At 42.2% G+C, this 27,998-nt stretch overlaps 1 protein-coding gene across 11 annotated transcripts in view; it reads left to right on the top strand.

The window, feature by feature from the left end:
* The window catches only part of ABLIM2 (actin binding LIM protein family member 2), a 130,224-nt gene continuing 102,226 nt past the window's right edge, over positions 1-27,998 (top strand). For 10 of the 11 annotated variants that reach the window (XM_068188592.1, XM_068188593.1, XM_068188595.1 and 7 more), the window contains exon 1: positions 479-616. In XM_068188592.1, coding sequence (XP_068044693.1) covers positions 601-616 — 16 coding nt within the window. In that variant the 5' untranslated portion in view covers positions 479-600. Of the gene's footprint in view, positions 617-27,998 lie in introns of all 11 variants that reach the window. The other variant, XM_068188587.1, reaches the window with a different exon arrangement.

The raw sequence follows: 27,998 nt of genomic DNA on the forward strand, positions 1-27,998 counted from the left end.
CCCAGACTTGCTGCCAACACCTTCTGTGCAGTGCAGCGGTGCCTGGGAGTCTGGGCTGCGCCGAGGAACAGCGCAAGCATCCTCATCGTCACTGCCCGGGCGCTCCGGGGACACGCCGGAGCACCTGTGCACCTCATCGCTTTGCTCGGGCATCGTACGAGCCGAGCACAAGCGGGACAGGAGAATGCAGAGGAAGATCTCAGCCGCAGGGCGAGGGAGGCTGGGCGGAGCGCTGGCGGCCGGCAGGTGGGAGCGGGCTGCGGCTCCAGCCGAGACCTGGGGAGAAGTTTCTGCGGGGCGGGGGGGCTGCAGCAGCTCTTGCCCGCAGAAGCGGCGGGGCCGGAGCCGCCCCCGGCCGCAGCAAGGCACGGAGGGGGATGTAGTCCGCGGGCGGCGGCGCGGGGCTGCCTACACTTCCCAAGGTGCCGTGCCGAGCCGTGCCGAGCCGAGCCGCGGCGGGACTGCGGGTGCCGGCACCTGGCGGCGGGGGCGGAGCGCGGCGCGGCCCCGCTGCGCGGCGGCGGGCGGGGACGGAGCCGCCCGCGGGGGCGCGGTGACGGGCGGCGGCGGCGGCAGCGGCCCCGGCCCCTCCTGCGCGCCATGAGCACCGGCACAGGTAGGCGGGCGCGGAGCACGGCCGGGACCCCCGATGTTTCGGGGCATCTTTGCCGCTGCCCAGCGGGTCCGTCGCGTTGCAAGGCGGGGTGCGGGCAGCGGCGGCCGGATAAAAATTGCTCACCTAAAACCACCCGAAAATACGAGAATCTGTGCGTGCGCCGGTCGCGGGGGGAGCTGCCGCAGCCTCGGGCGCTGTCGGGCGGGAGGGGCTGCGGATTCGCCGCGGTGCGGGCGGCGGGACCCTGCGCGGGGGCTCCGCGGAGCCGCCCCCGCCCCGGGCGTCCCCCGCACCCCCGGCCGGAGCCCGCAGGACGGGCTGGGCTGCACCGGCCGCGGCCGGGCTGCCCTTGTCCATCCCCCGCTGGTACCCAGCGGCTCGGGCGTCTCGCCGCGGCCCCGCGGTCGAGGTGCGGTGAGGGCGGCATCAGCTGGTGCCCCGGCCCGCTCGGCATCCCGGGGGGGTGCACGCATCTTTTCAGACGGGGATATTTGGGTTAAAAGCCGGCCTTTTCTGCTGGCCGAGATATTGTGGTGATAGAGAAGGTGGATATTAGGGATGTGCCACGGAGCCCAAGCTAGGATTGCTGCCCGGAGGAATCCAGTTGCCCAGGGCAATACAAAAGTAATTTATCCTGTGATACATGCAGGGTTTGAGAACTGACTTGGAACTGTATTTTTTAGCGATTCAGCATTCATCTGCGTTGTGTGTCGGCGGAGGGTGGTTACTTCAGAGCACAGCTGATTACAAAATATTACAGTCCTTAAGGCAAACGCAGGGTTGTGCACAGAGGAGAGGGGGGACCGTGGGAGGTGGTTGTGTATTTCGTTCGTGAGGGTAACTGTAGTGCTAAATATACGCTCTGCCACAACAACAGGGAGAGGCTGAATAGCTGCAATTATGTGGTGACTCTGTATGTCAACACGCTTATTCATACCACATCCTCGCACCGAGCCAAACGGGAGCCTGGTGTGAGCGCACGAGAACGAGCTCCGGCTAAGGACCGTGAGTGACCTGGGGTCAGGCACCTGCTGCAGATTTCAGCTGAAAGCCTGGTCTGGCATTTCCTCATGTTTGTTAATGCTGTAAGCGCTTTCAGGTGTGCTGATTGTCCACAGTTCTCACATGGTCTGTGGGTGAGACACGTACTGCCAGCATGCCAGTCCTCTCTGTGGAAGTGCCCAGGCTAAGGCAGGTATGCAGGTGGGAGCAAGGCATGTGTGGCAGGGTGTTTGAACTACGATAGAAATCCTCAGTCTGTTTCCTGTCTTTAAAGAGCATCGAGATGGTTAACAGGGATGGTAAATTTCCTTTGGCACTGTTGGCATGCCAGTACGGAATCCTTTCCTTGGTCGCCTGGCTGTAATTTTGAACTGAAGAACGTGAAATACTGAGAAATGTTTAAATTCTATTGTGGTAGAACTAAGCCTGGTAGAGGAAATATTAGAGTCCAAATTTTTCTCTCTATAATATTTTATATGTCAATTAAATGGATTCTGAAGTTATAAACCCAGTAGAAAAGTTAGTGCAGAGGAGACTTGACACAATTCTATCTGAGTAATTGCTCCAAACACTGTGTAAATTAAATAGCAAAAAAGAACAGTGCCAAGATAAAAATAACATCCTGGGAAAAAAGAGATTGGAAAAAAACCCTGAGAGTTCTTAGGTTTCACTTGAAAGAATAACTGGCAGTTTTAGGAGTTTTGGTTTTAAGTATAGGGTTAGCTTTGATCTTTCCAAATTTTGATTTTGTGTGACTGTGTGGGCTATGTAAACAACCTGCAATCAATTCTCATGATAAATTAAATGTGGGGAGCCCATATCTACTCAGTGAAATCAATGGAAATTTTCCACTAACATTGGTGCGTCAACTATTGTACAACAAATTCAGTGTCACAGTTTGTTTAAAATTGCTGTTCCCAAAAGATTTCCAACAAAATTACTATGGAAAAGCTTTAATTCAAAGTTTGCTGTTTACTCTAACAGAAATATATTTCTGGTTCTGCAAAGAAAACAAGGCTGCAGTAAGTAGCGTGTTAAAATCAGCCCTACACAAGATCCAATGAATTGCTGCATGGTTTGGTAATTTGGGAGGAATCCCCAGTATTTCTTTTACTCTTGAGATGGAGCAAACCATTGTGGATCTGCCTTATTACCCCAGAAACATTTGCTCAGTCTGTGTCCTCTCTAGCACCAAGGCAGCACATCGTTCACTGTCTGTGTCAAGGGGGTTTCAGGCAGTGCTGTGGCACTGCTTTGCCACTTTAACCATAACATTTGGCATTGGGTACAGAAATGCTTATGTTTGGTAAAGGTGATGTAGTTTGTAACGTATTGAGGTAGATAATACAATTTAAAATGGTTCCCTAGTACATGCATTGAGCCATTGTCCTGATGAATGGACTGCAGACTCAGGCTATAATTTTAAATCTAGAAAGCATATGATCATCTGGTATAGTAAGACACAGTTCAGATGCATGATTGCATATGTTGTAATGAGATTTTTCCACACATGATTTTCCTCAGCTGCCTTCTATATACTTGCCGTTGGTCTTGACTGAAACTATTTCTAAGAAAGAGCCTATTCACTGCTTTTTATACCTGGGAGATTTGCATGAAATGGTTGTACTTTTAGGATACTAAAAGTACTTTTAAGAGTTTATAATATGATTTTCAGTCTAATAATTAAGTTCTTTGCCATCTTGAAATTATAGCAAGAAGAACAGAATAGGTTAAAGATTTGAGATTGTGAAAATGAGGTTCTCAATTGCCAGAAATAGGGTAACATGATGTCTATTATTTAAGTGCAAAAAGGGAATCGGAGAGCTAATTACATACTAGGTGAGTTATCTTAGATTAGATTAAATTAAATGTCATGACACAAATTCACCCAGCTATTTAGTCTTTAAACTATTATATTAAAGGGGCAATTTGATTGCATGGATCAGAGAACAGCTAATGGAGTGTCACAGCCCAAATGGAGCCGGAATGTAGTGGCTCTGGTTACAAAAGAGGCTACTCAGGTTGGTCACACAGGGTCCAGCTCAGCTTGGAGATGATTAATTCCTTTTCAAAGTTCACATGCAGCTATGCTGATAAGAATCCTCCCTAGAGACAAAACTTATGATTGTTTCAGACTGTGCTATATTTTATACTTAGATACAGCATTTTTCATTCAGCCCTTCCTTCTGAGCACTGGTGAAAGAGCATTGAATTACTAGACAGGAGCACCGGGAGGTCAACTTGCTTTGGCGTTTGCCTGCTAATGAACATGTTGACCTTATAAGATGCAATCCTACGTGTTTCATAATTAAACAAAAGCAGAACTGCTTCATTTCATTGCTATTTTAGCCAAGTTTCCCTGAAAAAAGCCCCAACAACCTATATTTGCTGATGGTGTTTTCTTCCTCTGAGGTTGAATTGCAAAGATGCTGTTTGATTTCATAGACTGTAAAAAAACAGGAAGCTGTATCTTGGGATTTGTTAAGTTTTTGGGAGATTCTGTACAGCTCTTAAGAAAATGGTTTCAGCTCAGTGCATGTATCTTTTAAATGGCAGCATGTTCTTGGATGGTGGAAACACGCAGCACAGTTAGAGGGTGAAGTGGGTCAGAAGAGATTCTCTGGTGATGTCACATCAGCTGGTAATTCCTGACTGCAGGACATCCTGTCTCCTGGTGGCCTTCACATGCTGCAGCCCATCTCTGGAAAGGTGGCTAGTTCTGCTTAACAAAATCCAGATATTTGGCTTTCTGAGTGAGCTCTTCTTCTTGCTCACTTGCCTATTTTCAGTGCAGCACCTGTCCAGTGCTGAGCACCCTTCTGGGCTGGTACAGGCTGGTACCTGTTCACATCTGACTGCCCCTGCAGTATGATGTACAAGTAGTATGCATTCTGTTTTGTTCCTCAGGACGTTATTGCTTATGTACTTAATCACCAAGAATTATCTTTGACATAGAAACATAGAGGTCTAAGAAGTGTAGAGAAAATTGAGAAATACAAGCATGGCTACTTTTATCTCTTTTCTGTGCAATGGGATGGCCAACATTCAAGGAGAAGTGAAGAAATCCTGATTTTAGTTTTGCTCGATTTGACAAACAATTCCCCTCTACACTACACAAATTAAGGCTTTAGCAGTGGAAACTCCTCTCTCCTGCTTGCTGTTAATTGTAAACTCACTGCTGCATTTTCCAGTCCTGTGGGGGTTTGCTGTGCCATTAACTCAACTTTGGACTTTGGGTTCTCCAACCAAGCACCCAGCACTCTCAATAATGAATTAAACATATTTGTGTTAAAAGGGTTTGTGCTGCATGGGGCTGTTAGAAACAGAGCTCTGTAAGTGCCAGGATGAAAGGGGGCCCAGGCAGCAGAGCTGAGTCTCTGCACAAACCCAGCATCAGATGGAGGGCAGTGCATGGGCTTTGGAGATTATTGGACAATTTGCTGGCTTGCTCTCTGCCTTAAGTATTACCTTAAGGCAAACATTTCTGAATTTGTATTATTCCCTGTGTCAAGATCCATTAGCAGCGTGTCAAGGTCCATAACTGTTACTGTCTGAAACATTGGAATGTTTTTTTTTCACAGCTTATTAGTTGATGTTCGTGCTCTGAAATCTAGATGGAGTATTGTTTTGCATGAAGCTTGATTACTTATTTTTCCATTTCAGATAAGAAATGTGAGATGAATAAAAACTTTGTTCAGTGAATATTTCAGTAGCTTTAGTAGCCATTTTTTCCCTTTCTCTTTAAAATCAAATACTTCTACTGGCATTAGTCAAAATGATCATTAACTATATTTTGAAGAATCTCCTGATTTTATAGGACAAGTTTCTTGATCTGTAGATGAAAGAAAACAAAGCCTAAATGCAATTGGCCGTGAAAAATACACATTCCTGAATTGCAGGAGATCACTAGTGATGTTTTGAAAATACTTCAATTGTTCTTAATTGCAGGTTGGTTTTTTCCTACTTAGAAACTGTTATTTTTAGGTTTAAGTAATGCTGTCATTGTAAAACAGTAACAGATTGCAGTTGCTCCTCATGGTGGATATGAAGAACAAGTGTGTAATCTTGTTACTGCATAGTAGCTGCTCACAAATACAGCACCCAGTTCCTTGGGAAGTTTTCAAGTACCTCTTCTGTCAGTTCATTTCTAGCATGAGGCACTATGATACTTCAGAGGAGGATGAAATGTGGTTATTCCTCTTCCCTTTTGCCAAGTTCATTTGTGCTTCAGTGGTAAAAAAATCCCTCACCTGTACTGGTTTATGGAGTGAAATGTCTGGGTATGGTGTACAAGAGGGGAGCACTAAGCATTCAGTAGTTGTGTTCCTTCGAGTCTTTTTCAGGCAGTGGCAAAGTAAGATTGAATTTCTGTCATACTGTTTGTATGGTAAAATTCATGGTGAAGTAAGAGTTAAAGTTTGATGCATATCATATGGAGAACAAGCCACAGAACCTGTTCTGCTTAAGTGTCAGGCAAGAGCTTTTGTCACTTTAAAAAATAGGTCATATACTTCCTTCTCCTCCTAAGTATATGACTTAGAGATTATATGACATAGAGTATATGACTTAGGATAAAGGGAATTTCAGAAGTGATTCATAAGGCAGTTTAGTAGTTGATGTCTAAATATATAGTGAGAGCTCTGCTGAGCAACTCTGAGTGGGACTGAATGAATGGGCAGCCTTGTATGCAGGGATTCATTTGGAGAGTTCTTGATCAGAGACCACTTTGTTTTTTTCCTGACTTATTTTTACCTCTGTCAAGAGAGTTTACTGAGGTATGTTTATAAATCCTAGATTGCTGTAAATTTTGCAGTTTAAAATAATGTGAATGCCCTAGAAATCATGAGAAATACTTTTACAGTTTCCTATTTGTTTTTGTCTCAGTTACCTTCATTTGCTTTGCTCTGTTTATAAGTTCTTCCCCTCTCTTTTCCTGTTGGTGTTCTTGGTATTGCAAACTCAGCTGGGACCTGCAAGTCAAACAGGCTTTTTCTGCTCGTTACCTTGTAAGAGCCCACTGGGGATATTTGACTGACTTCAGCTGGGAAGTTTGGCTTTATGGAGTCTTGTAGGGTTTTCTGTGGTGTTTCCTTTGGCTTTGCAATACCAGCAGCATGAAGGCAATCACTTGGTTACAGTTTTAGATGCAACACAGATACAGAGGATCTAATCTTTAAGGTCACGTACACAATTGTGTACTGATACCAAAGGAAACCATAGAAATGGCTGTGTTGTCACTATTGCCCTTGATGAGAGGAAGATGGGAATGGAAAAGGGTTTGCAGCCAAAGGCCTTAGCTGGGACACAAGGCAGTCAGGAACAGCTGGGGCTGCGTATGTCTGTGCCGTGGGTGTCTGGCACGGGCTCCGGCACCTCACCCCTGTGACTTGCACATATGCTCTCTGTTCTGCTGTCTGTTAACCTGGCTGCAAGTCAGGCTTGCCAATCTGGGGCTTTGCCTGTGCTCTGAGCCTTGGTTTGCTCGGCAGCTCCGGCCCTGCTCAGACTAAACTCAGCCCTGTGCTCTGCTGCTGGCTTCAGGCAGTGACAGAAACATTCCTGGGTGCAGGTGATGGGTAAACACTGGTGATAAGGGAGGAGAGTTGTTTTGCACTGACCTTTCCATGACTAATAGTGTAACTGAGCTATGATGTTCCCACCCACTTGGTAAACAGAGTGGACCTACCAGGATTGGTGCTGTGAGCACGATGGGGAAGCTGCTGTGCGCTTCTCTTGAGAGTGTGCCAGGCAGGGAGAGGGGGTGGAGAGCTCTGCTCTTGATCCACCTGCAGAAGAGAGGACAAGACAGAGGGGAATTGAACTGTGTTTTTCAATGCCCCCCGATGGGTGGGTGAAGTGGAGATGAAGCCAAGTCCCTCTCACAAAGGCATAGAAAAAGGGCAAGAAGCAACAGTCAGAAGAGGGAGCAGGAGGAGTTCATGCTGGTTGTAAGGAAAAGTGAAATCCCAGGGATAGTGCTTGAACCCAGGAGGGAACCAAGGAGGGTAGCAGAGGGGCATTGAAACCTCCAGCCTCTGAGATTTCCAAATTTTAATAGGCCAGGTTGCCCCAGCACTTGCCAAACTGAAGATTGACCTGCAGTCAGCTGGATCTCTGGGAATCTGGTCCAAAGTTTTCGATGGGTATTTGAAACTGTCCTTAACCATGACTGCAGAGCATCTGTTGTGTTCCTGCAGAGATCCACAGGCAGATTAATCTTGAATGTTTTGTGTGGCCATTTACCAACCAATCTTCCTGGACATGTTTTGATGGCTCATTCCTGCCTTGGAAAATTGGAGAAAAATTAGAGGCAGCTGCATGTATGAACATTGGTAAACTTTCCTGAGCCAGACCCCATGGAGAAATAGGGTTTATGTGTCACAAATCTGTTGAACAATTGCCTAAAGATGCAGACCTGTCCTGGGGGTTATGTATGTGCAGCTGCAGAGCCCCTCAACTGGGACATGGAGTTCGGTGTGAAAATCTGACTTCTCCACTGCAGAGGCTTTGAGGAGTTGTAAGTATCATCACCCATCACTGTGAACTGCAGTGTTTTATCTCTCTGAAACCAGGGCATTTATTTATGTGCCTTTGTACAGAATTAGGTGCAATGATTTCAGCATCTTCATTCTAATAGCCACAGGTTTTCATGGTACCAAACTAAGGTAACAAGCATCTCAACAGATTGCCTTAATGTGTTGTCAGTGAGAGCATAACCAAAGCTTTGTTAGCAGCTTTTCTAGCATCTTCTGTCTGTATGAGCCATGACACCTTTAGTAATGATAAAACACAATTGTGTTTTATCACGTGAAACAAGATTGTGTTTCAATTTGCTGACATTTATTGTCATTATTTCAGATCATTAGACTGTACCAGTTCGGATTGAGTGCTTGTAGCCCAGTAGCTTGTTTCCAGCTGTGCCCATTGGCTTGTCCTGGGAGCTGACGATGACAGTGGCTGTGTCCATCTTGGTCTTGTATGTTTTTCAAGATGGTACTAAGGGATCATCACCTCAGATTATGATTTTTAGCTTCTTTTTTGGTAGTGTGGCCTAAATTTCATTAAATGCATAAAGCCAGCTTAACAAAGTTCTATTTATATCTTAATAGAGCTACCCACTGACACTGCAGCAGATTTGATTGTCTATATTATTAATGGGATTTGACCTAAGACTAAAACCTGGGTTGTGCTGGGAACCCTTAACTTCCATTACTGCTAAACTTTGGGGTTAAATAATTTTTCTGGTCTGAAGTCATATGATACATTTTCAGAAGAACTGCTGAAGCGATAGGCACGTTTTGCATTTCTTTCCATAGATCTATATTTTTAACTTGTGATACGCCTGAGTTTTTTCCCAAGGTCAAAGCTGACTTTTGATGGGAACAACTCGGGCTGTGTCCTGTGAAGTTTATGAGATTGATGTTAGGGGAGTGCTGCCAGCTCTGAGGAAATGCTCGGCTGAGTTTTCTGTGTCTTCTCTCTGAAGCACATAAGGTCTGCATAGATCTAGAAGTGTGCCATACTCGTGCCTATTTTAGACAGCAGCAAACAGCACGAGCTGCAAATTTAAGTTGGCAGAAGAAGCCTGGCTGTTAAGCTGAAGCTGTCAGAAACTGCCACAGTGTTGGTTGGATGCTTGATTTACCTGTCCTGCTAAGAATTAGAAAGACGGAAATTCTCAGGCCCTTTTAAATACAAGGGTAAATAGTATTTTTGGAAATATATAGAAATCCTGTATATTGGAGGCAGTCCCAGTTTCCATCCTAGTAATTTTGCTATAATATTTGTGTTTTGTATGGTCAGTAATTATGTATTTATTACAGTGATGATGCTTTCACTATAGCTGTTTGTACTGTGGGCATGAAAAAGCACAAATATTTCAGTTCTGCATTCCATCTTTAATTCTAGTTACTTGCATAAACTATTTTTGAGACACTGCCTAAGTAATGGGTCAAATTCAGTTGCTAAACAATTCTCTTTTCTGTGTAAGTGGTTATTTTCACTCATATATCCTGAGTTGCTTGCAAAAATAGAAGTGTGTTCTTTCAAGACAATAAAAGCTATTGAACATATCATTTCTCCTGATAGTCCATTTCTGTGCTAGTTACACTGAGTGCTTAGAAAATGCTGTACTGGTTTACATTTTTGTAATAAAAAAACAATTTTCTTTTTTTCCCTAGGTGAACCTGAATCTGTTTTAAGGAGTTTCACATCTGTTGTTGCTTAGTGAGACCTTAGCAGTGGGTAAACAACAAACCTTGACATTTTAAAGGAGGATTCCTACCCTTAGCTTCCCTTGTGGATCTGGAAGGCAGATCATGTCTCTTGTGCTGGAAGGCAAAGGACTGAAATACAGGTAGCCCCTGTGAATTTTCTAGGGAAATCATTGTAACTGTGCCGTGGAAAAAAAAATATTACATGGACATTATTTCCATTGCACTGATATTATGGTACCATGAAGAATTAACACTTACTAAAGAACCAGATTGATCACAGGCTACCTGGCATTTCACCTTGGCAGCTCTGGGTGGCACTGGAGCAGTGGGGAGGGAGCACTTTGGGTGGGCAGTAGGAGCTGCACATCCACAAAGCCATTGGACAAAATGGCTTAAACAAATCACAAACAAATAAACAAATCATCATATGTGTTCCACTCCATCCTGTCTCTAGGCTGCTTCCAGCATGGCTCTTGAATCTCACTATCAGTGTTAAAATCTCTTTTCATCAATTTATTTCAACTTTTTATTGCATATTTCTTTGTAAGCATCCTGGAATAGTATGGCTTAAAGAAAGCAATAATGCAATAAATGACTGGAAAACTTTTAAATACAAATAATGTAATTATTATGATAATTGCTGTTGTATGAATATTCCCTGTATTTTTTCTGACTGCAGTTTATATAGTTTGTAAACTATTGGGAGGAGATGTTGTCTCTGGCTTTGTGTCATAGGTAAACAGCTGTACTATTTTTAATCCCAAACTAAAAGATAAAATCTTATCTTTTGAAAATTTTGCCATATTTTGCAGGAACCCCTTCCTTTTTTGGTAGATTGTATGATATTTATGTTCTCTGATGTCAGTGTTTCATTTTGGTAGAATTTCATTATGGTATGTTTGTGCTCATATTTTTGTAAATATGTTTAGCTTTCTAATAGTATTTTTTTGTCAATTGACTGCAAAACTCTCACAGGAGAAGGGGATTTGCTTGTGCACGCAGAACTGAGAGGAGATTTGTGACTTGTGTTGGGTAGGATTAGTCAAGAGAAGAAGAGTCTGGAATACTAAAGTCTGAATTAAATGTTCCTTCTGTTAGGTCACTCTGACTTTACATGTTAAGACTTAATACATTTTGGGTTATTTTTGGCATTGGCATAAGTGGCTGACATTTTCCTATAGATGTCAGAAAGGAAAATGAAAGGTTAATTTTTTTACCATCTTCCCCTAAGTTTTGAAAATAATATCTGGTCTTTAGCTTGTCCATCAGCTCAACAAGGGAGGGAAGAGTTGGGCTTGAGAAAACCAACTGCAACAAAGCTAGTTTCCTGGTGCTAACTCCATGCCCCTGGCAGCCTAAATATTCCTGCCCTTGATTTTTGTTTCTCTGGATCATATCCATGAGGAGATTTCATTTCAAAAAGAAATCAAGATTGCAGCTGATGTCACCCATCAGATAAAACTTCACATGTAAAATACTTTAAAAGAAAAAAATCCTTAAAACCTAACCCTGGAATTTATTGTTTTAAATTTTATTTTTATTTTTACATGGTAGGAAAAGGCGGCATGTGCTGGCACCCAAGCCATGAGCGTGCAGCCCCACCAAGGAATCTGTGCAGCCCACAGTGACGCCTGTCCCAGCAGACTCCTGCCAGCAGCTGTCACTGTCACTTGCCAGTTCTTTAAAGCTCTTTAAAGGTGGCATAACGTGGCAAAGAGATAACGTGCAGCTTTTTCCTCTAGAGGCAGGCTTAAGTTAATATTCCCCAAAGGCCATTGTTATGGATAAGCACAGCTTTATGGATAACATGCAAAAACTCTGGGTTTCTCTGTGCTCACCCATCTCCCTTTCCCAGGTGGGTAGAGAAGATGGGGTTTGAGTCAACTTTCCAATTTTTCAATTTCTGCAGCTTTCATCAGTTACAATCACATGGATTCAATAGGTAATTTAGAAAATATCTGTGATCTGTCCCAGGTCACACTGACAGCATGTGTCATCTTTTGTATCCTCCAGAGGCCTGAAAGCTGAGTTGTTGGGGTGAAGATTATTTCAGCTCTGAGGGCTGGTACTGAGTCAAGCTTCTTTACTGAGTATGATTGTCTAGATGAAGGGAACCTGCTCCAAGCCACACATGGCACTCCTCTTCAAAAGACATTGAGACAACTGAATCCATCTTGAAAATATCTGACCAAAGTGCTCTGCATTGATTGTGTCCTATTGCTCTCTGTTTGGAAGCATCAGATTCCTGTGTTCATGTCTTTGTCAGCAGGTTTTGATCATGTAATCATCACAGAAGTGTCACTGCTGGTATATTTCATTGTTGGGGGAAAATCATATGCATGATGAGAACTATTCCAAGGTGAGGTGGAGCAGACAGGCCACGTTGGGGGTGCCTGCTGGGGAGCAGAAGGGATGCTTATGAAGAACTGTTGCTGAACACACTCCTTCCTGCTTTTTTGTTGTTAGAAGCCTTTTGACAGCTCTGGCCTGTGTTCCAGAGGTACAGTGGGTTGTGCCTGCTCCCATTGTGCAATGGGCCATTGCAGTCTCAGTGAGGAGTGGCTGTCTGCCCACCATCAAGTCAGATGAGCCTGCTGTACAGAAAAATGCAGACGAGCATTTCTGTGCAGGAATTCCTCAATGTCATGCAGCATTATCCTTTAGCTGGGTTTACAAGCACAGAAGCATGTTTCAGAAGCTGTATTTTTAAAAGTGCACTCCACAGTTTTGATTTTGCATTACAGTTTAAGAAGTTCATGAGGGCTCTTTGCAGAGCTGTTGACATGACCCCACTGCTGAAGCAGCAGCCAGTGCTGCAGTGCCTGTAGGAGAGGCCTGATTTGGCAATGCCTAACCCAAATCAACAAGGTAAGGCACTGGCAAGCTAAATGTCTTATTCGTGCCCAGAGCCTCAAGAAACCAGAAGTGCTAATGCAAGGGGTGCTGATTTATCAAAGGGCTGCAGCTACATGCAAGAGGATTATTTTTACTAATACATGCTTAGAATTTGTCAGGCTGATAAGGCTCTGCAACATCTCTTGTGAATGCACAGAAAAGTTCAGTAGAATTCATATTGCTCCTTCAGTTTGAAATGTGCAGCGTTCATATTTACAGCTTGGAATTCCTCATTTGTACTGCCCATCATAATGTTTTAAAAATTATTCTAAAATTGATTCCTTAAAAGTTTTTGAGATGAATAATTTTCAGATTCAAGACTAGCTGTACTGTCATGTATAATCCCATTGAATCATAAGGAACCATGTATTCATATAAGAAATAAAACTTCATTCTGTAGTTATTAAAATCTGCTCTTACCTTAGAATTAAAATTTTGAAGAATATTTTTGAAATATAGCTTTGGTCAGCTTTCTTATGCAGACACAGAAATTAAGCTATTATGCCTTAAAATTAAACCCCCAGAGCCCCTTCATTTATGAATTATTGTGCTGCAGATTGTTAACGGAATATATTGTACTGGAATTTTTATCTGCATCTGTCTTATATAATTTAATGCAAATAAATTGTAGATAAAATATGCTAGGACATTAAATGTTTATTTGTGATAATAGTTCTGTTTATTCAGCTTGAGGAAACGAGGTGAAGTTAAGAGTAAGTACACTTAAAAGGAAGCAAGAAAACAGATTTTAATTATGATTTAAAGTAAAATAAGCAAATAAGTCTGAAATAAAATTATTAAAGATTGCTGTAGTGGTACATTAACATACTAAACTATTTAGAGTGTGACACATTTTCCACATCAGGATTAAACAAATAGCAGCTTAATACGTTAAGTCATTTCAGCGACATCTGCTCTGTCAGTTGCCTACGGGCTGGAAAATGAAGTATTATAGCTAAAGATCCACAGATGGATCCAGCAGCTCAGGATTTGTTCTGAGTGCTGGAGGGCTTGGGGCCAATTCTGGGTCCCTTGGTACCAGCCATGTTGGTGAGATGCCTTTGGCCCCTGCCTTGGTTTGGTACAAGGTGCTCAGCTGTGGGCGTTGTTGCCACTGTCCTATTTCCCCCACCACAGCCATATAAAATCAGTGAGTGGGACAAAGAGGCCATTTCTGCTGTTTCCAAGATGAGTATCACTTCCTGTGGGACTATTTTTTATTTATTTGTTTTTTTTTTTTCCTTAATGTTTTTACCTTTCCTTGGGGCTACCTACACTGGTGAGTGAAACTGCCCTGTCAGCCCTTCAAAACTCATGTGTTGGTGTTCTCTCTCCAAAGCAAGGTATAATAGTGTATCTCTAGGACTTTAAATAAATAAGTACATATATTTTCTGTTTTTTAAAAAATACTGTAGTATCATCAATTTACAGTATACAAGCAGAAATCAAAACCTTATGCACATTCCTGAGATCTATAAATTAGGCTATGTACACGCACAAGAACATTAAGGGAAAAATCACAAGCAGTGGCATCAATAATCATAAGATGGGACAGATGTTGGAGCCTCTTTTCTACCATTTGCATTTAGTTTATGTTGTTCATACTGGAAAGGGATGAGAAGACTTTCTAGAATGTTAAAAACTTCTAACCTTTTTCTGCAACTATGACAACTAGAACCAAATTAATCTAATAAAACTAAAGAACAGATTGCTGCACAGTCACATATCTCCGAGGGATGGTACTTAATTTAAAACAACAAGTATTTCAAGGCTGTGATAGAACTTTGAGGGCTTAACAATACTTCTTATATTGCAGTCAAAACTCCCAGAGCTCCCTTATGGAAGAGTCAGCCAAAATTCACAGTGCAGCCAGATTAGCAGTGTTAATCACATTGCCTGTTCTTTTAATTGCAAGGAACCTGGGCAGGGTGTAGAGGCTGGAAACTGGATATCTGTGCAGTAATGCCTGTGATCCTGAGGATATATTGTTAGGTGGGACTGGTATTTATTGTCTCAACAAAATCTCTACTTCTAAGGCAAATTGCAATGTCAAATGTGTAACTTTGTAAGCTGCCTTGGTTTCTTTGTATGTTTGTTCTGTGCATAGATTTAAAAACTGTTTGGCTGCTCTACTTCTGCTGTGAGTTTTTGGTGGTGGGATCACCGATGTCACTGTATCTAGTGTTTGGTTTGTAGGGTCAGTCCTCGGGTTAGGCTGCTGCAAATCCACATATTGTTGTGACTGGTAACACTGTGGGACAATAAAGTAATTATGACATTTATATCTAAAAGAAAGACATTTATTTAGCCATTTAAGCATGAGTATAATATTAGTTTCTATTATTTTAGAATCCGGTGGTCTAAAGCTACAGATGAGAAATGTTGACACACCCCTCAGGGCATTCCAAGCTCCTTTATGGCAGATCTAGATAGAAGAATTTTGGTTTGTTACTTAGGATACATGATACTATGATGGAAGGTGGCTGTGTAAAAAAAACCTGGATGGACAAAATGCTGTGAGTTAAAGGTGTTCAGCAGCAGTGAAGACTGGGTCAGCTTTCAGATGATACAAAATACGGGTTTGGAAGGCTAATTTTAATCACCCTGCTTTAAATTTGTGTCCTCACTCACCTGTGATGGCGTTCATGTTAGAGAGGGATTTTAGAGAGACCTGCTCTTTTCTCATGCCAGGGTCCTGGCACTGGAGGAAGTGGAGCAGGGCTGTGGGCAGAGGCTGGATGTACAAGGAGGGTCTGCAGGAGCCAGGCTCCTTTGGGAGGCTGAGGGAGAGCATCAGTGTCTTCATGTCCCACTGCTGGGCTGGAGAGAGGATGGAGCCAGGCTCTGCTCAGAGGTGCATGGCAAAAGGACAGGACCCAACCCCACGGCAGCTTGCACCATGGCAAGTTCTGATTAAGTAGGAGAGGAAACAAAATTCCTGAGAAGATTGTAAAGCACTGGAGCAGGGAAGGTGGCAGCCTTACATCCTTGGAGGTTTGAGATTTGGACGGGACGAGGTCCTGGGCAACATGATCTGGTGGGATCTGTGCTGAGGAGGAGGCTGGACTAAATGACCTCCAGAGGTGCCTTCTGACCTAAATGATTCTGGTTCTAAATATAGCGTGTGGGAGTGCTAAACTTGACTTTGGCATGATTAAAATTACATTTAAAGCTAAAGCAGGACAGCAAGACAATGCTTCTGGGACTCTTGTGCAGCACGTCCAAAAAACACGGGCTCACACATTTCCAGGGGAAGCTCAGTTATTCTGAAGCACAGTGTTACACCAGAGTTACATGGTGATTTTAAAACAATAGCTATGCCTCAGAGTGTGTGCGGTGCTTACATGTGCTTTGTAAGAGGTCGGATTTATGTCTACAGGTCACAAACTGAACAGCTGAATGGATTTGAGGCTCCTAACCCCCATTCTATGACAGATAATTAAAAGATCTAATCTGTTGTACAGCTGACCTGAGAATAAATTTCTAATAGTCTGTGGATTTGCTGCACAGCAGAGTATACAGCTTCTCATTATAATTTAATATGTTGTTAGTACAGCCAGGACAATTTTGAGATAGTGTCTTGATTTAAAGTTGAATCTTGGGACTGTTATTTTCTTTTTGAATGTAAAAAATATAAAAAATTCCTAGCTAGGAGAGGTATAATCTCAGTATTATAAACCTGTCTGTAAAATTATAGCAATAAATACTGAGAAAAAGGAGCTTTTATTTACAGATAGAACAATTTCACGTTTATAAAAGCAAACTTTATTTTATTGCATTTTCTATTTATGTCCATACCTAATCATGCAATCAGTAAATGGATTGATATGTGCCAAAGTTGAGGTTTAGCCTGTAAGTATTAAGGCTTTTGAGTAGGTCTGAGTGTGTTTGAAAGGTTTTGGTGCAGTGCTTTAAATAAAATAAATTAAATCTTACTGTGTGAATGGAATAAGAAACTTTAAAGTGATTGTTATAATTTTACCTTTGTACAAATCTAATCTCACTGGTTGAAAAGAGAACATACAACATGAATGGAGAACTCCATCTCAGTAGTTTCAGAGGGATAATGATGAGTTTATTTTCTATCTTTTTCCAGTTTCTATCTTTTTCCAGTTTCTGGTAATTATTAACAGACCAGATATGGAAGTGGGAAATCTGTCAGTCTGCTGGAGCGTGTTTGGGGACTGCTGCTATTGTGCTGGAGAGTTGGACACTTAGGCTGCCAGTCTGGAGGACAAAAAGATGACTCCCAGCAATTTTCCTTTACCCTTTCCTGATGCTAAGTGGAACTCACAGCTGAAATTAACCTAATCAATTTTTAAATAAGTGTTGATTACACCTGTATGGATATAAGCACCCTAGCAGACTGTCAGTAACGGGGCTGAAGGCAGGAATTATGTGGCAGATTTGACCTGCAATTGGAAAGAAAGTTCAATAGAGGTTTAAAAGAAGCAAATTGTGAAGTGCAGCAGAAAATATTCTTGAACTAGAGGTGCAGGGATTCTGCTGCTTTCTGAAGAGCCGTAATGAATGGCCTTGTGTTAGTGGTGTATTTCTAAATCAAGATAATGTCATTGCTGTGTGTATAGAAAACCTCCATGACACTGTCTTGCAAAAGAATATTTATTTTAAAAATCCTATATTTTTAGATGACAATTGTAGAATGACACAGTATTGCTCATTTTTTTTTTGCAAATAGTTCGCTAGTCTTTGTGGCACTTTTATTATTTTCATTAAGAGGAAGAATTGACAGCAGGTATTCCTTGCAAAATTACATTTTCTCAAGAAAATAGTATTAAGAAAGGCCTATTTTGTATGAATAGCAGGGCCCAAGATCAGGCAGAGATCTCCTGCTGTTTCTCCACTCTTAGAGAACCTGTTGTTGTTCTCTTACTATTGAAAACAGTAGTTGGTGGGGTTTGCATTTCCCCTAGTCCTTTTCTTTCCTCAGGACTACATCTGTGTTGACCACAGTTCCCAGGTATTTGTATGCAGGGGTTTTCTGTTGTTTTACACATATTCCCCTAAAAGAGGTAGATTTGTTCTTTTTTCTTTGTTTTTCTTCTTCCTTTGTTTTTGACTTAGTCTGTAAAGTTTTGATATTAATCTACATTAAAGATACAATTTGCACATTTATTTAATAATTGGTGGTATCCTGAACTATTCCAGATGATCAGCATCTGGAAGTAAGAGTTTGTAACATTTTGAAAACAATCAGAAAGAGAATTTCTTCTTCTAGTGCCTAATTTAAAAGCTGGAGATTAAAGATGTTTCAATTTTATTATGCAATACCACACATTGTTAATTTTTGCCCAAGAGAAATGCTTAAACCATTAAATATTATATCTTTGCTTAGAATAAAATATATTTGCAGATTGTTTCATATACAGTGTTCTCACTGAGTGATTTTGTTTGGGAGTTACTAACTCTGCTGATAAAATTTGCATTGCTATTGGCAGTAGCATTTCAGCAATCTCTAGCAAACAGTGGAAGGCTGAAGTGTTACCTGATCTCTCTATTTGTATAAAGCTCGTGTTTCCATAGAGGGAAGAACTGAAAACTTGTTCCTTTGAAGATTACAGCTGCCATTGGAAAAGATGCCATGTTAGTCTTACTCATAGTGCTGTGGAAATATGAAGGTGCCTGAAAGCATTTCTGTTATCAGCTCAGTGGTGCAATGCAAGGCATTGAAACCTGTCTGCCCTGGGCTCTAGCAGGGTGTCAGACAGGGAACCTGTCACATGATGGGGGCCATCAAGCTTGTACGGCTTGGAGCATAAGTAGAAGTTGTTGTTCTGTGCCAGACTGAAATTCAGAGCAGAGATTTCAACTCTGTTTCAGCTCAGCTTTGGAAGAAAATTGAGATAGCAGAATTTCTAATGCTTAGTGATACAGCAAATGATACTTACAGAGTCACTTAAAGAGTTGGGATTGATTTGTGATTGACAGCATGAAAAATGTTTTCAGAATGACTGAGTCTGGAAGCTAGGTCAAATTAAGGATTTCTGCAAGTCATGGTGGCTAATTCAGAGTTTTCTGCTTTTGGCATCTAAGGTCTCATTGGTTGGGTGAGCTAGTTGGTTGTCAGTAGAGAGAAGCATTTCCATAAGATGTCACATTTTCCACAGCCCCAGTGACAGTTGTAGCTAGAAGTATTACAGTGGTAAGGATTGGATTGCATTAAGGAATTGTTCCTAGTTCTGTGCTTATTTAACATGTTAGCCCTTACTATGTCCTTTTCCTAGCTCTTTTGTAAGAAACTCTATCGCTGAGAAAATTCAATTGCATCATATCATTTTTTACACCCTGAGGAACCCATCAGTCTTTTCATGGAGTTGCATATTGTGCTTTGAATATGAAATTAATACTCACTGCTTCCAGCTTTATCGGTATAATTTTATTATGCTGTGTTTTTCTTAGGTACCTCACTCAGTGCTACAATCACATCTGTATTTTAAGAGAGCACCACAAAAAGCAAAATAACTTTTTGAATTTCAGGTCTGTTTCTACAGAAACACTTAAAAAATGAAGGAGTTTTAAAGTCCAGATAATGATAGGGCTTAGCAGTGTAGAAAAACAAGTCACACAGGAGAGAATGTTGATTTCATTCATTACAAAGCAGGATTGTCCTTCTTTAATTCAGTGAGAGCAGGGCTGTCACTCCAAATGATAGAGAGAAGTGGGACATGGTAGAAAGAGTATTTACCATCTGAGTCATCATTTACTTCAGGAGTATTTGGACTGACTCTTTGTTTATCTTCTGTTTTGGAAATAAATGCTGGAAATGTGCTGTGATAGCATGGATCACTTGTTCTTTCTGTGTGTTGCATTAAACTAAACTTGGGCTTCTCTTTAATTAAAATGGTTGTTTTTCTGTGGTGCTCTGGGAGTAGAGCAGTGCCAGACTCTGCTCTGATGCTCCTTTGGTACATGGTCAGCAGTGGGGAAGGGTGAAGAGAGCTCCCAGGTGTCGCAGCCCTGGGAAACAGTAAGGGAGACTCACTTCCTCCAGCAACACGGTGGAAGGAATGTTTGAAGAAACTCTGTGCCCAGGAGAAGGGACATGTCCAGGAGAAGGATTGAAGTTGGGAAAATGAGATGCTAAGGGCAGTCAGGAAGGAGCATTTGTGGGAAAATAGAGCTAAATTAGAAGTAAATGGTTGCATGTAGATTGGTCATTGGATATTGTCCTGCTCTGGATGAGCCCAGCGCCTCATGGCCATAGCTTATCCTCTGTTCTTAAACTGTGTGGGGGTTTGGTGGGGCTGCATGTGCTTGTTGGGCTCCTTGCTGGCTGTGTGTGGACACATCCCTGCACCTCACAGTCCCCCGGATTTGGCTGTGCATAACTTATCCTGCTTCTACGTAAAGCCATCTGCCCGTATGTGAGTGACCGTGCGGTGTGGGGTAGTGGAAGGGAGCCTGAAGTGCCTGAGGTGGGAGGGCTGTGAGTGCAGACAGCCTCAGAGCTGGGCAGGCAGCAAGGAGGGGATGTGCTGGAACATGTCGTGGCACGAGCTGGGTCCTTGAACAGCCGTGTCCATGGTGGCCCAACAGCCCAAGTCTGGCTTGGGTGGCATGTAGGTCAAGGGACAGCGTCCTGCGTCACTGCCCTCTTAGTAGGTTGTTCTTAAAGACTGGAATTGGTGGGATTATTGGCAATTGGAGCAGCTTGCAGCCAGATGAAACTCCTGGTTTCCTTGCTCTTGTTGAGGTGGGGGGAGGAGGAGTGACCTACATCTGCCCAGGGGGCTGTCAAGATCCACCTTGCAGTGACTTGCTAGGCTTTTCTCTGTTAGGGACAGAGATAAAGGCTTCTCTTGAGACAGAGGGAAATAAATGTTCTTGGTGTTCACCAGGCCTTGGCTACAATTTCAGATTAATTGTATGTTTTGTATAGAGTGTGAGGAATTACCCAGCTTTAGTGGCTGGATGGGGAATAGTGTGCTTCAGGATCTCCTGATCACACTGCTGTTCACTTGACACAATATAGATACTTCGTGTTTCAACCCTGTTGAAATCAAAGAGAGGTTAGTGTGGAATTTGGAATTGGATTTTCATCTGTTCTCCACTGAATTGCATTTCTGTACATTACCTGGGAAAAATGCTGTACAGTATCTTTCTTTTTACATGTAAGACATGATTTTATCAGATAATGTTGCTGCTTCCCCTTCTCTCTGTAAAAGGTGAATATAAAGCTTCAGAACAAAATATTTATTTTGAGCTGAAACCCATTTTGTGTCTGAATGAGGTGGTGTTTGCAAATTAAGCAACTCAAAACTTGGTCTAAAAGCATGTTGTATAGATACCTCAAAATGTTCCTGTTGATAATAGAACTGTTAGTTGCAGAACTGTGCAAGAAGTAGCACTGTAGCTGGAGGCTCTGGGGTCGTGTTGGTGTGAATGTAACACATTTCTGCTATGAATGTGGTGTCGAGAGATAATTGCAGAAATTGTGTAGCCTGAATGTGAAAAGGGAGGCAACGTGCTGGTTTGTCTAAAGGGGATGAAACAGAATTAGAATTGTATGGGTGTAACTGAATCTAAGAAGAAATTCTTACACTGTGAAAAATTCTCCAAAGATAACTAACTTGCACTGTGTGAGGTAGTGTGACTTTAGCACCAGAGCTTCAGTAACATCAATATCTATGTGTATTTGAATTAACTCCATGATTGCAATAAAACAAGAGCTAATCCCTTTCTACTGCTAAATTAAGCAGAGCAAATAAAAGCAGGAGTTCAGTTTTATATTTCAGAGTAACTATTTTAGACATTTTTATGCTGTAGACTACAACATAAAAAGGACTTTGCAAAGGTCCTTAAGTTATTAATTGTAATTCTTTTAGAAATATATTTCATATAGTGCTAGTTGAAAGTTAGTAAATTATATTAATTAATGATTGGGGGTGATATATTGTGTCTTGGCTAGCAAAATTAACTATTGCTTTTATAGTACTTTATCTTGCTTTTGCTTTTTGGTGTTGCTGTAACAAACAGGCATCATTGTTGTTAGTATTACTCTGTTTGTACCAGGGAATGGAAAGATAAATGAGCCGTGGAAATTCCTTGTACACTGTTTTTCCCCAGTTGAAAACATTTGCTCATTTCCAAGCCAGAGAATGTGCTTGTCCCCCTCCCCCCTTGGAGGACACAGATGGAGCAGATGCCAGAGTGAAGAGTGATGCAGAGCAGGGGTGCTACAGACCTGGGGGCAGAAAATAGCACCACAGTCACAGTTCCTGGTTTTGGGTCACAGCTCTCCAAAAAAGAATGCCCTAAAGATGCAGGGACCGGCAGAAATATCGTTTGGGTAACTGGTGGAGGTGCTAGAAGTGATCATCAGGCAGCCAGGGAGGTGCAGAACAGTAGTAGATATAGAGTCTAGTGGGGTTTTTTGGGGTTTTTTTTTTAAGTTGATTCTTAAGTTTTTGGAGCTGCTTACAGTGCAACTGGGCAATAAAGAATATAAATTAATTTAGACACACTCCAAGGAGAAAAAGATCTGCTTTGTTTCTTGGTATTAAAGCTCAGAGACATAATTGCATTTCAGATGTTACGGATGGGAAATTGTAACCTCAGGCAAGCAGGGGAAAGGCTGAACTTTCTGCTTGTGATGAGCCAACTGCTGAGATCAAAACTTGACAGAATTAAGAAATAAATGCTGATGAAAGTTTTTGACCCAGGTCAATAATGATTTTACTGGTGGACTTTACTGGGAGCAGGGTCAAGTGTAACAGCATCACATTTCCAATGATGGCTTCCTTTTTACTTTCAAAACATCACTCCACGTTGTTGACAAATTCCGCAGTGATCATCAAGCAAAATGAATGCATTTAAGTAGGATTTGGATCTGACCTGCTGCTTTGCAGTTACATCCCTTCACAGAGAAGGGGATTTGGAAAGCAGGCAGAAGAATGTTCTCTGGCATGGTCCCTGTGGGCTGAAGGCAAGGATTAAAATGCTGGGAGCTGTGTGTGTGTGAGCAGGACACAGACTGCTGCAGATGAGGATGTGTCTGAATTCCCTGCTCCCCTCTGGGGCAGATTTCTTCTTCAGGGCTTTTCACTTGGGATTTGAAGTCCAGATCCTAAATATGATTTTCAGAATCTCTCTCCTCTGTAAACCCAAGCAGAGCTATCTGTGCAGACACCAGGGTTGGACTTGCAGCTGCTTGAGCCTCTGAGGAAGAGGGATTTGCACCCATGGTTCCCTACTGGGTCTATTGGTGTAAAACTCACCTTGCCGCTTGTTCAGGTGGCCCTAATCTGAAGATGATAGTCAGCTTTTTTTGCACAGGGTGGTCTCTTTATGGCCATCTCTAAACTGTCCTGGTCGTGCCATCACCATAGCTGGACAGAGCTGCAGGGTTTGTGGAAAGACATCCCAGGCTTGTGGGATGAGTGTATCCAACAAATGTGACAAGGGTTCAGAGAGGTCTATTTGGTCATAGAGTTGTTTCTTGGAAAACAAGGAAGGTAACTCTTGAGATGGAAACTTCTCAGATCTGCTGGGTGACACGGAGTGGAGCCCTCGGTACCCGCACTCACGAAGAACATGAGCTATAAACAAGCACACACAGCTCTTTCCACTGCATGTGGAGGCCAAAGGTGCTTTCCCACAGTTGGCCATGGACAGCTGGGAAATGGGAAGTGAAAAATCAGCTTGCCCTGCCTTTGGATGTGTTAAGGAGATGTTTCCAGCCTTACAGCTTTGGACTTATGTGTGTGGCATTTCAGGCACATGAGTTCTCTTAGACATAGACCCAGGCCTCTTAACTCTCAAAATGTCCCATTTTGGGGGGAATGATGGGGGTGGGATGTGTACCTTTTTTTTTTTTTTTTGGTAAGAAATCTTCAAAGTTAAATTTATTGATTCCAGTTAAAACACATGAGAGGTTGAATCTTTTTTTTCTGGATAGCATGCACCCACATCATCATTCGAAAATTTTGTAAGGTACCTGGTGATTGAATAATTATGGCAATGTCTGTGTAACTTTTCAGAAGAGAGCAGTGCAATGAAGGTCCTTTATGTCTGTCTAATTCTTTAGGTAATACTTCTGGTTTACTCTCTATTTAAGCACTTGAAATTACCATTGATTAAAAATCCAGACAATTTAAATTGTAGTTTTATATATAAAACAATGATAAATTAAAATTTAGTAATCTCTTTCTCTCTTTGTGAGCATGTAGTATCAGCCCACACAGAAGAATCTTCCCTTTAAAGCCTTCTCCATGCATTCATTTAATCCCAAAAAAAAATACCCCAAAATTATCTTGGCATCTTTGCAGAGCCTGTCATATTTCTTGCACCACTCACGATCCCCTAAATGCTAAAATCACATTGTAGTTTAAATCCTCCTGTATTCAAATATATAAATTAGTTTTTTAATTCTCATGACTACCACGTGCAATTTTTGGCCACACCAACTGACGTTTATTGCCTTGTTCTGCTTCTTTGATTTCCCTCCCATAAAATTCTGTTTTTTTCCTGGGTGGTTCTTGTTACAGTACCTTTTCTGTTGCAGCCAGGATGCCTTCTCTTAATACAATACATCCCATTATGCTAGCTCACCACTGGGTATAGAGTTTCCCTCTTGCTTTCTGAAGTCCTTTCTGTGAAAAGTCCCTTGTAGTGCCTGACCTTTTAGAAACCTTTTATTAACCTTTTGTTAATTGCTTGCCTTATCCTTATTAGATGACAGGTTTTCTCTGAGCTAAATTGTAGCCTATAACCTCTACCTCAGCAGATCTTTCCTTATCTGAGGTCTGCTCCATTTTACTGGCAGTCCCTGTGAGTTTCTTTCATAAGGTCAGCAGAGTCCCGGGGTGGCAAGTTCATTCCTGAAGGTGTGTGACCTGCGGGACCATTGCTGTGCCTCTCGTTGTCTCTCTGCTGCTAACCAGACCCTATCCCTCTATCCTCTGACCTGGGTCACTTTGCAGACTGCATTCTGGATGTCCTCTCACCTTATTATGGGGCAGTGTTTGGTTTTTTCTGTTCTCTAAGCATTTTCTTGCACTCTGTTTTTAGGTTTGATACACCACTGTTTGCCATTATAAAATCTCTGCTAAAAGCTTTGTAGGATTTATGTTTGATTTCTGCTCACTATTTTGGATGCACAGTTTTCTGAAGAATATTAGATGGTGCTTTCATTCTAGTTGGGGGAGCAAAGGGGTCTCATGCCAGCTTTGGTCTGGATCTAGGTCTGCCATAGAGAGATCTCCCTTGGAAAACGGAGCTGGGAGTGGAAGAAGTTCTGCTTTCATTCATCCAACTTGCTGGCCAGCAGTCAGGGGCTGTCATCATGGATTTCAGGGCTCAAGGAAGCTCTTTATTCCCAAGAGACAGCAAGGAGCAGAGCAAGACTCATGACCCAGTTACCTCTGGAGCAAACACAGCTGCCTGCTCTCTGTCAGAGCTCAGAGTCGATCCTCAGTCTGATTTTTCCTGCTTCATGAATATGCAGGATTCACAGAATCACAGAGTGGTTGAGGTTGGAAGGGGCCTCTGGAGTTCATCTAGAGCAGGTTCGTTACTTCAGTGCCATGTACAAGAGCCCACTGTCTCTGACCTGCTTGCACATCTTTCAGTTAAAGGTGACCGTGCACGTGGCTCATTGCTGTGCAGTTAATGAGAAGTATTATCTCATGCATGGACTTGAGGATGGAGGTGTTTGAGAGCCAGAAGTTTAAACTCAGGCTATTTCTGAGCAGGACAGGTTTTGGTGGCATGCAACAGGTCACTGGGGGCAGAGTTTGGTGGTTTTGCAAGTCCATTCCCAGCAGAAATGGGCTTAATGCAAGAGAGGCTGGGCAGAAAGTTGGAAGACAGGAGTTTAGTTGTAGAGGCACCATTTACCCAATTTACCCTTTTCCTGCTCATTTTCACTTCTGCCATGGGTTTGTCCTTTTTTGTTTCTATCATGAATGCTTGGGGACACGGGCCATTCAGCAGTAGTTCCAGCTTTGGACAGAGCTGCTAGGAATACATCAGTTCAATTAATGAATTGTGATAATTAGGATGAAACATCTATTACTTAAATTTCATTACTTAATTAATTTCATTTTTGTCATAGTGATAAAATATTACTGAAATTATATCATTATATATAGAGGTATATTTAATTTTATTGCATTTTTCATATAATAGAGTGTCCTGAGTTGGAAAGGACACACAAGGATCCTCAGAGTTTCAAGTCTTAGCCCTGCACAGCACCATCCCCAGGAGTCACACCATGTGCCCCAGAGGATTGTCTGAACACTTCTTGAGCTCTGCCAGGCTGGTGCAGTGACCCCTTCCCTGGGGAGCTGTTCCAGTGCCCAGCCACCCTCTGGTGAAGAACCTTCTTCTGATATCCAACCTAAACTTCCTCTGACACAACCTCCATTTGTGTCAACAGGCCATTCCCGGGGTCCTGTCACTGTCACCACGGAGAAAAGGGCAGTGCCTCTCTTTCTTTGCGATTGTATTATCCCCAGTAGAAAATCCAAATCATCACTAACCCGGATCAAAGCTACCAAAAGCACAAATAACATGAAGCAGCACTGCAACCAGTTTTAGTAACGTAGAAGAAAATACATCTTAAAATGTACTGAGAAAATTTGTGAAATATGATGATTTCTTGTATTTTCTAGCATTTTCAAAGTAAAATTCAATAATTAGAGATTATTTATGAAAAACTAATATCTTAATCTGTATTGAGACTGGGCTCTATAGACTCCCCATTTGCTATTAAACAGACATATATAAGATTGGGTAGAAACTTGTTGAGCAACTTAAAGTCCAGGGACTTAGTTTTATAAAATCATAAAGGATCCTGTGTTGGAAGGAACCCATGGGGATTGTTGAGTCTAGCTCCTGACTCCACACAGGGCAACCTAAAATTTAAACCAATATGCCAGTCCCAAGCAACATAAGAGTTGCTGCAAGCTAACAGGTGATACATGTTGTATATTGCCAAGTCCCTGAATCTCAGGTGGTGTTATAGCTCTGGTTTTTAAAATTCTTAGTTAGAAAATACCTCCATATTTTATAGTGAAGAACAAGCTCTACATTCTTCTACATTTAATAAAATAATTGTTCCAAAACATTTTCAGAGACTGACTGTGAAAAAAGCTCAGAATGAGCCTAGTGAAGAACAGAAACAGACTATGTACTGTCACCTTCCTAGAGTCATATTCCTAGAATCCTATTGGAATATCTCTAACTGAAAGGAACCCATGAGGATCATCAAGTCTTAACTCCTTGTTCCTTGCAGGAACTACCTAAAACTAAAACTATAACCAGTCCAGGTACTACTGACATTCACTTTAGCTTACACTTGGGAAGAGGGCAGTGAGTACAGGAAAAAAGTGTAAGTTAACTAGGAACAGGTCTGAAATCTTTTTAAAATGTCCTTTTTAATTCATGGTACCACAGGTTATAAAGATTTTGCAGCCAGCTAATCCATTTCAGAGTGGCCTAAATTCGTTGCTGTCTGGTGGCTGTTTGCAAAGATGTTGGTGAGGGCATTGACCTGGGTAATGTAACCTTGAAAAAAGCAAACCTGAAACGGGGGGGGCGAGAGCACTGTTGTGGCTACAAGGACTTGACTTGAGATTTTAAGAGGAGCCAGGTGTCCTGTCCTTTTCTGCAGCAAGGGCAGTGTGCTGTTATTACTGTTAAAACAGTGCAGTTACAGGTGTTTGGTCTGTGTTGATTTGAGAAATCGGGTTAAAGCTACACAGTTTTCTGGATCATTTGCAGCAGGAGGTCTCTGATCTCTCGCCTGTGCTGCTGTCTGTTGTCCCTTGTCATGCCCATCATGAGTCAACCCATCATGTTAATGAAGGGCACTGGCCTCGTGCTTTGTGCCTGTGAAGCCCATGAGTGGTGATGGAGTTTCTCAGAAACACCATGAAAACCTTCTGAGCTCCTCCAGTGTGATTTCTCCTTTGCTGTAGCCAAGTGGTGAGACTGCAGGGGAGGCTCAGGGATCACACCTCAAATTGTAAATACAAATCACTGCACTTTGTGACTGCATTGTGATCATTCAGTGTTAAAATGCAAGTTACCAAGCATTTAGCCTTGGGAGCCTGGCAAGCAGAGGGAAAGGCTGTGTTAGAGTGAAAGCCCTTTCACTTTTCCTGCCTATTAATTTGCGTGCCTTCAGAGTGTTGCCATTTAGCAAAGTGCCTTTTGTGTTTCTGCCAAGCTGAAGTAGCCGCTGGGAAAAACTAAGTAGGCCAAACCCTGCAAATATCTGGAGAGCTCAGCCAGGATGGCTGATG

Source organism: Anomalospiza imberbis, chromosome 4 (genome assembly GCF_031753505.1).
Source record: "Anomalospiza imberbis isolate Cuckoo-Finch-1a 21T00152 chromosome 4, ASM3175350v1, whole genome shotgun sequence".
In the NCBI taxonomy this organism is placed as follows: Eukaryota; Metazoa; Chordata; class Aves; order Passeriformes; family Viduidae; genus Anomalospiza; species Anomalospiza imberbis.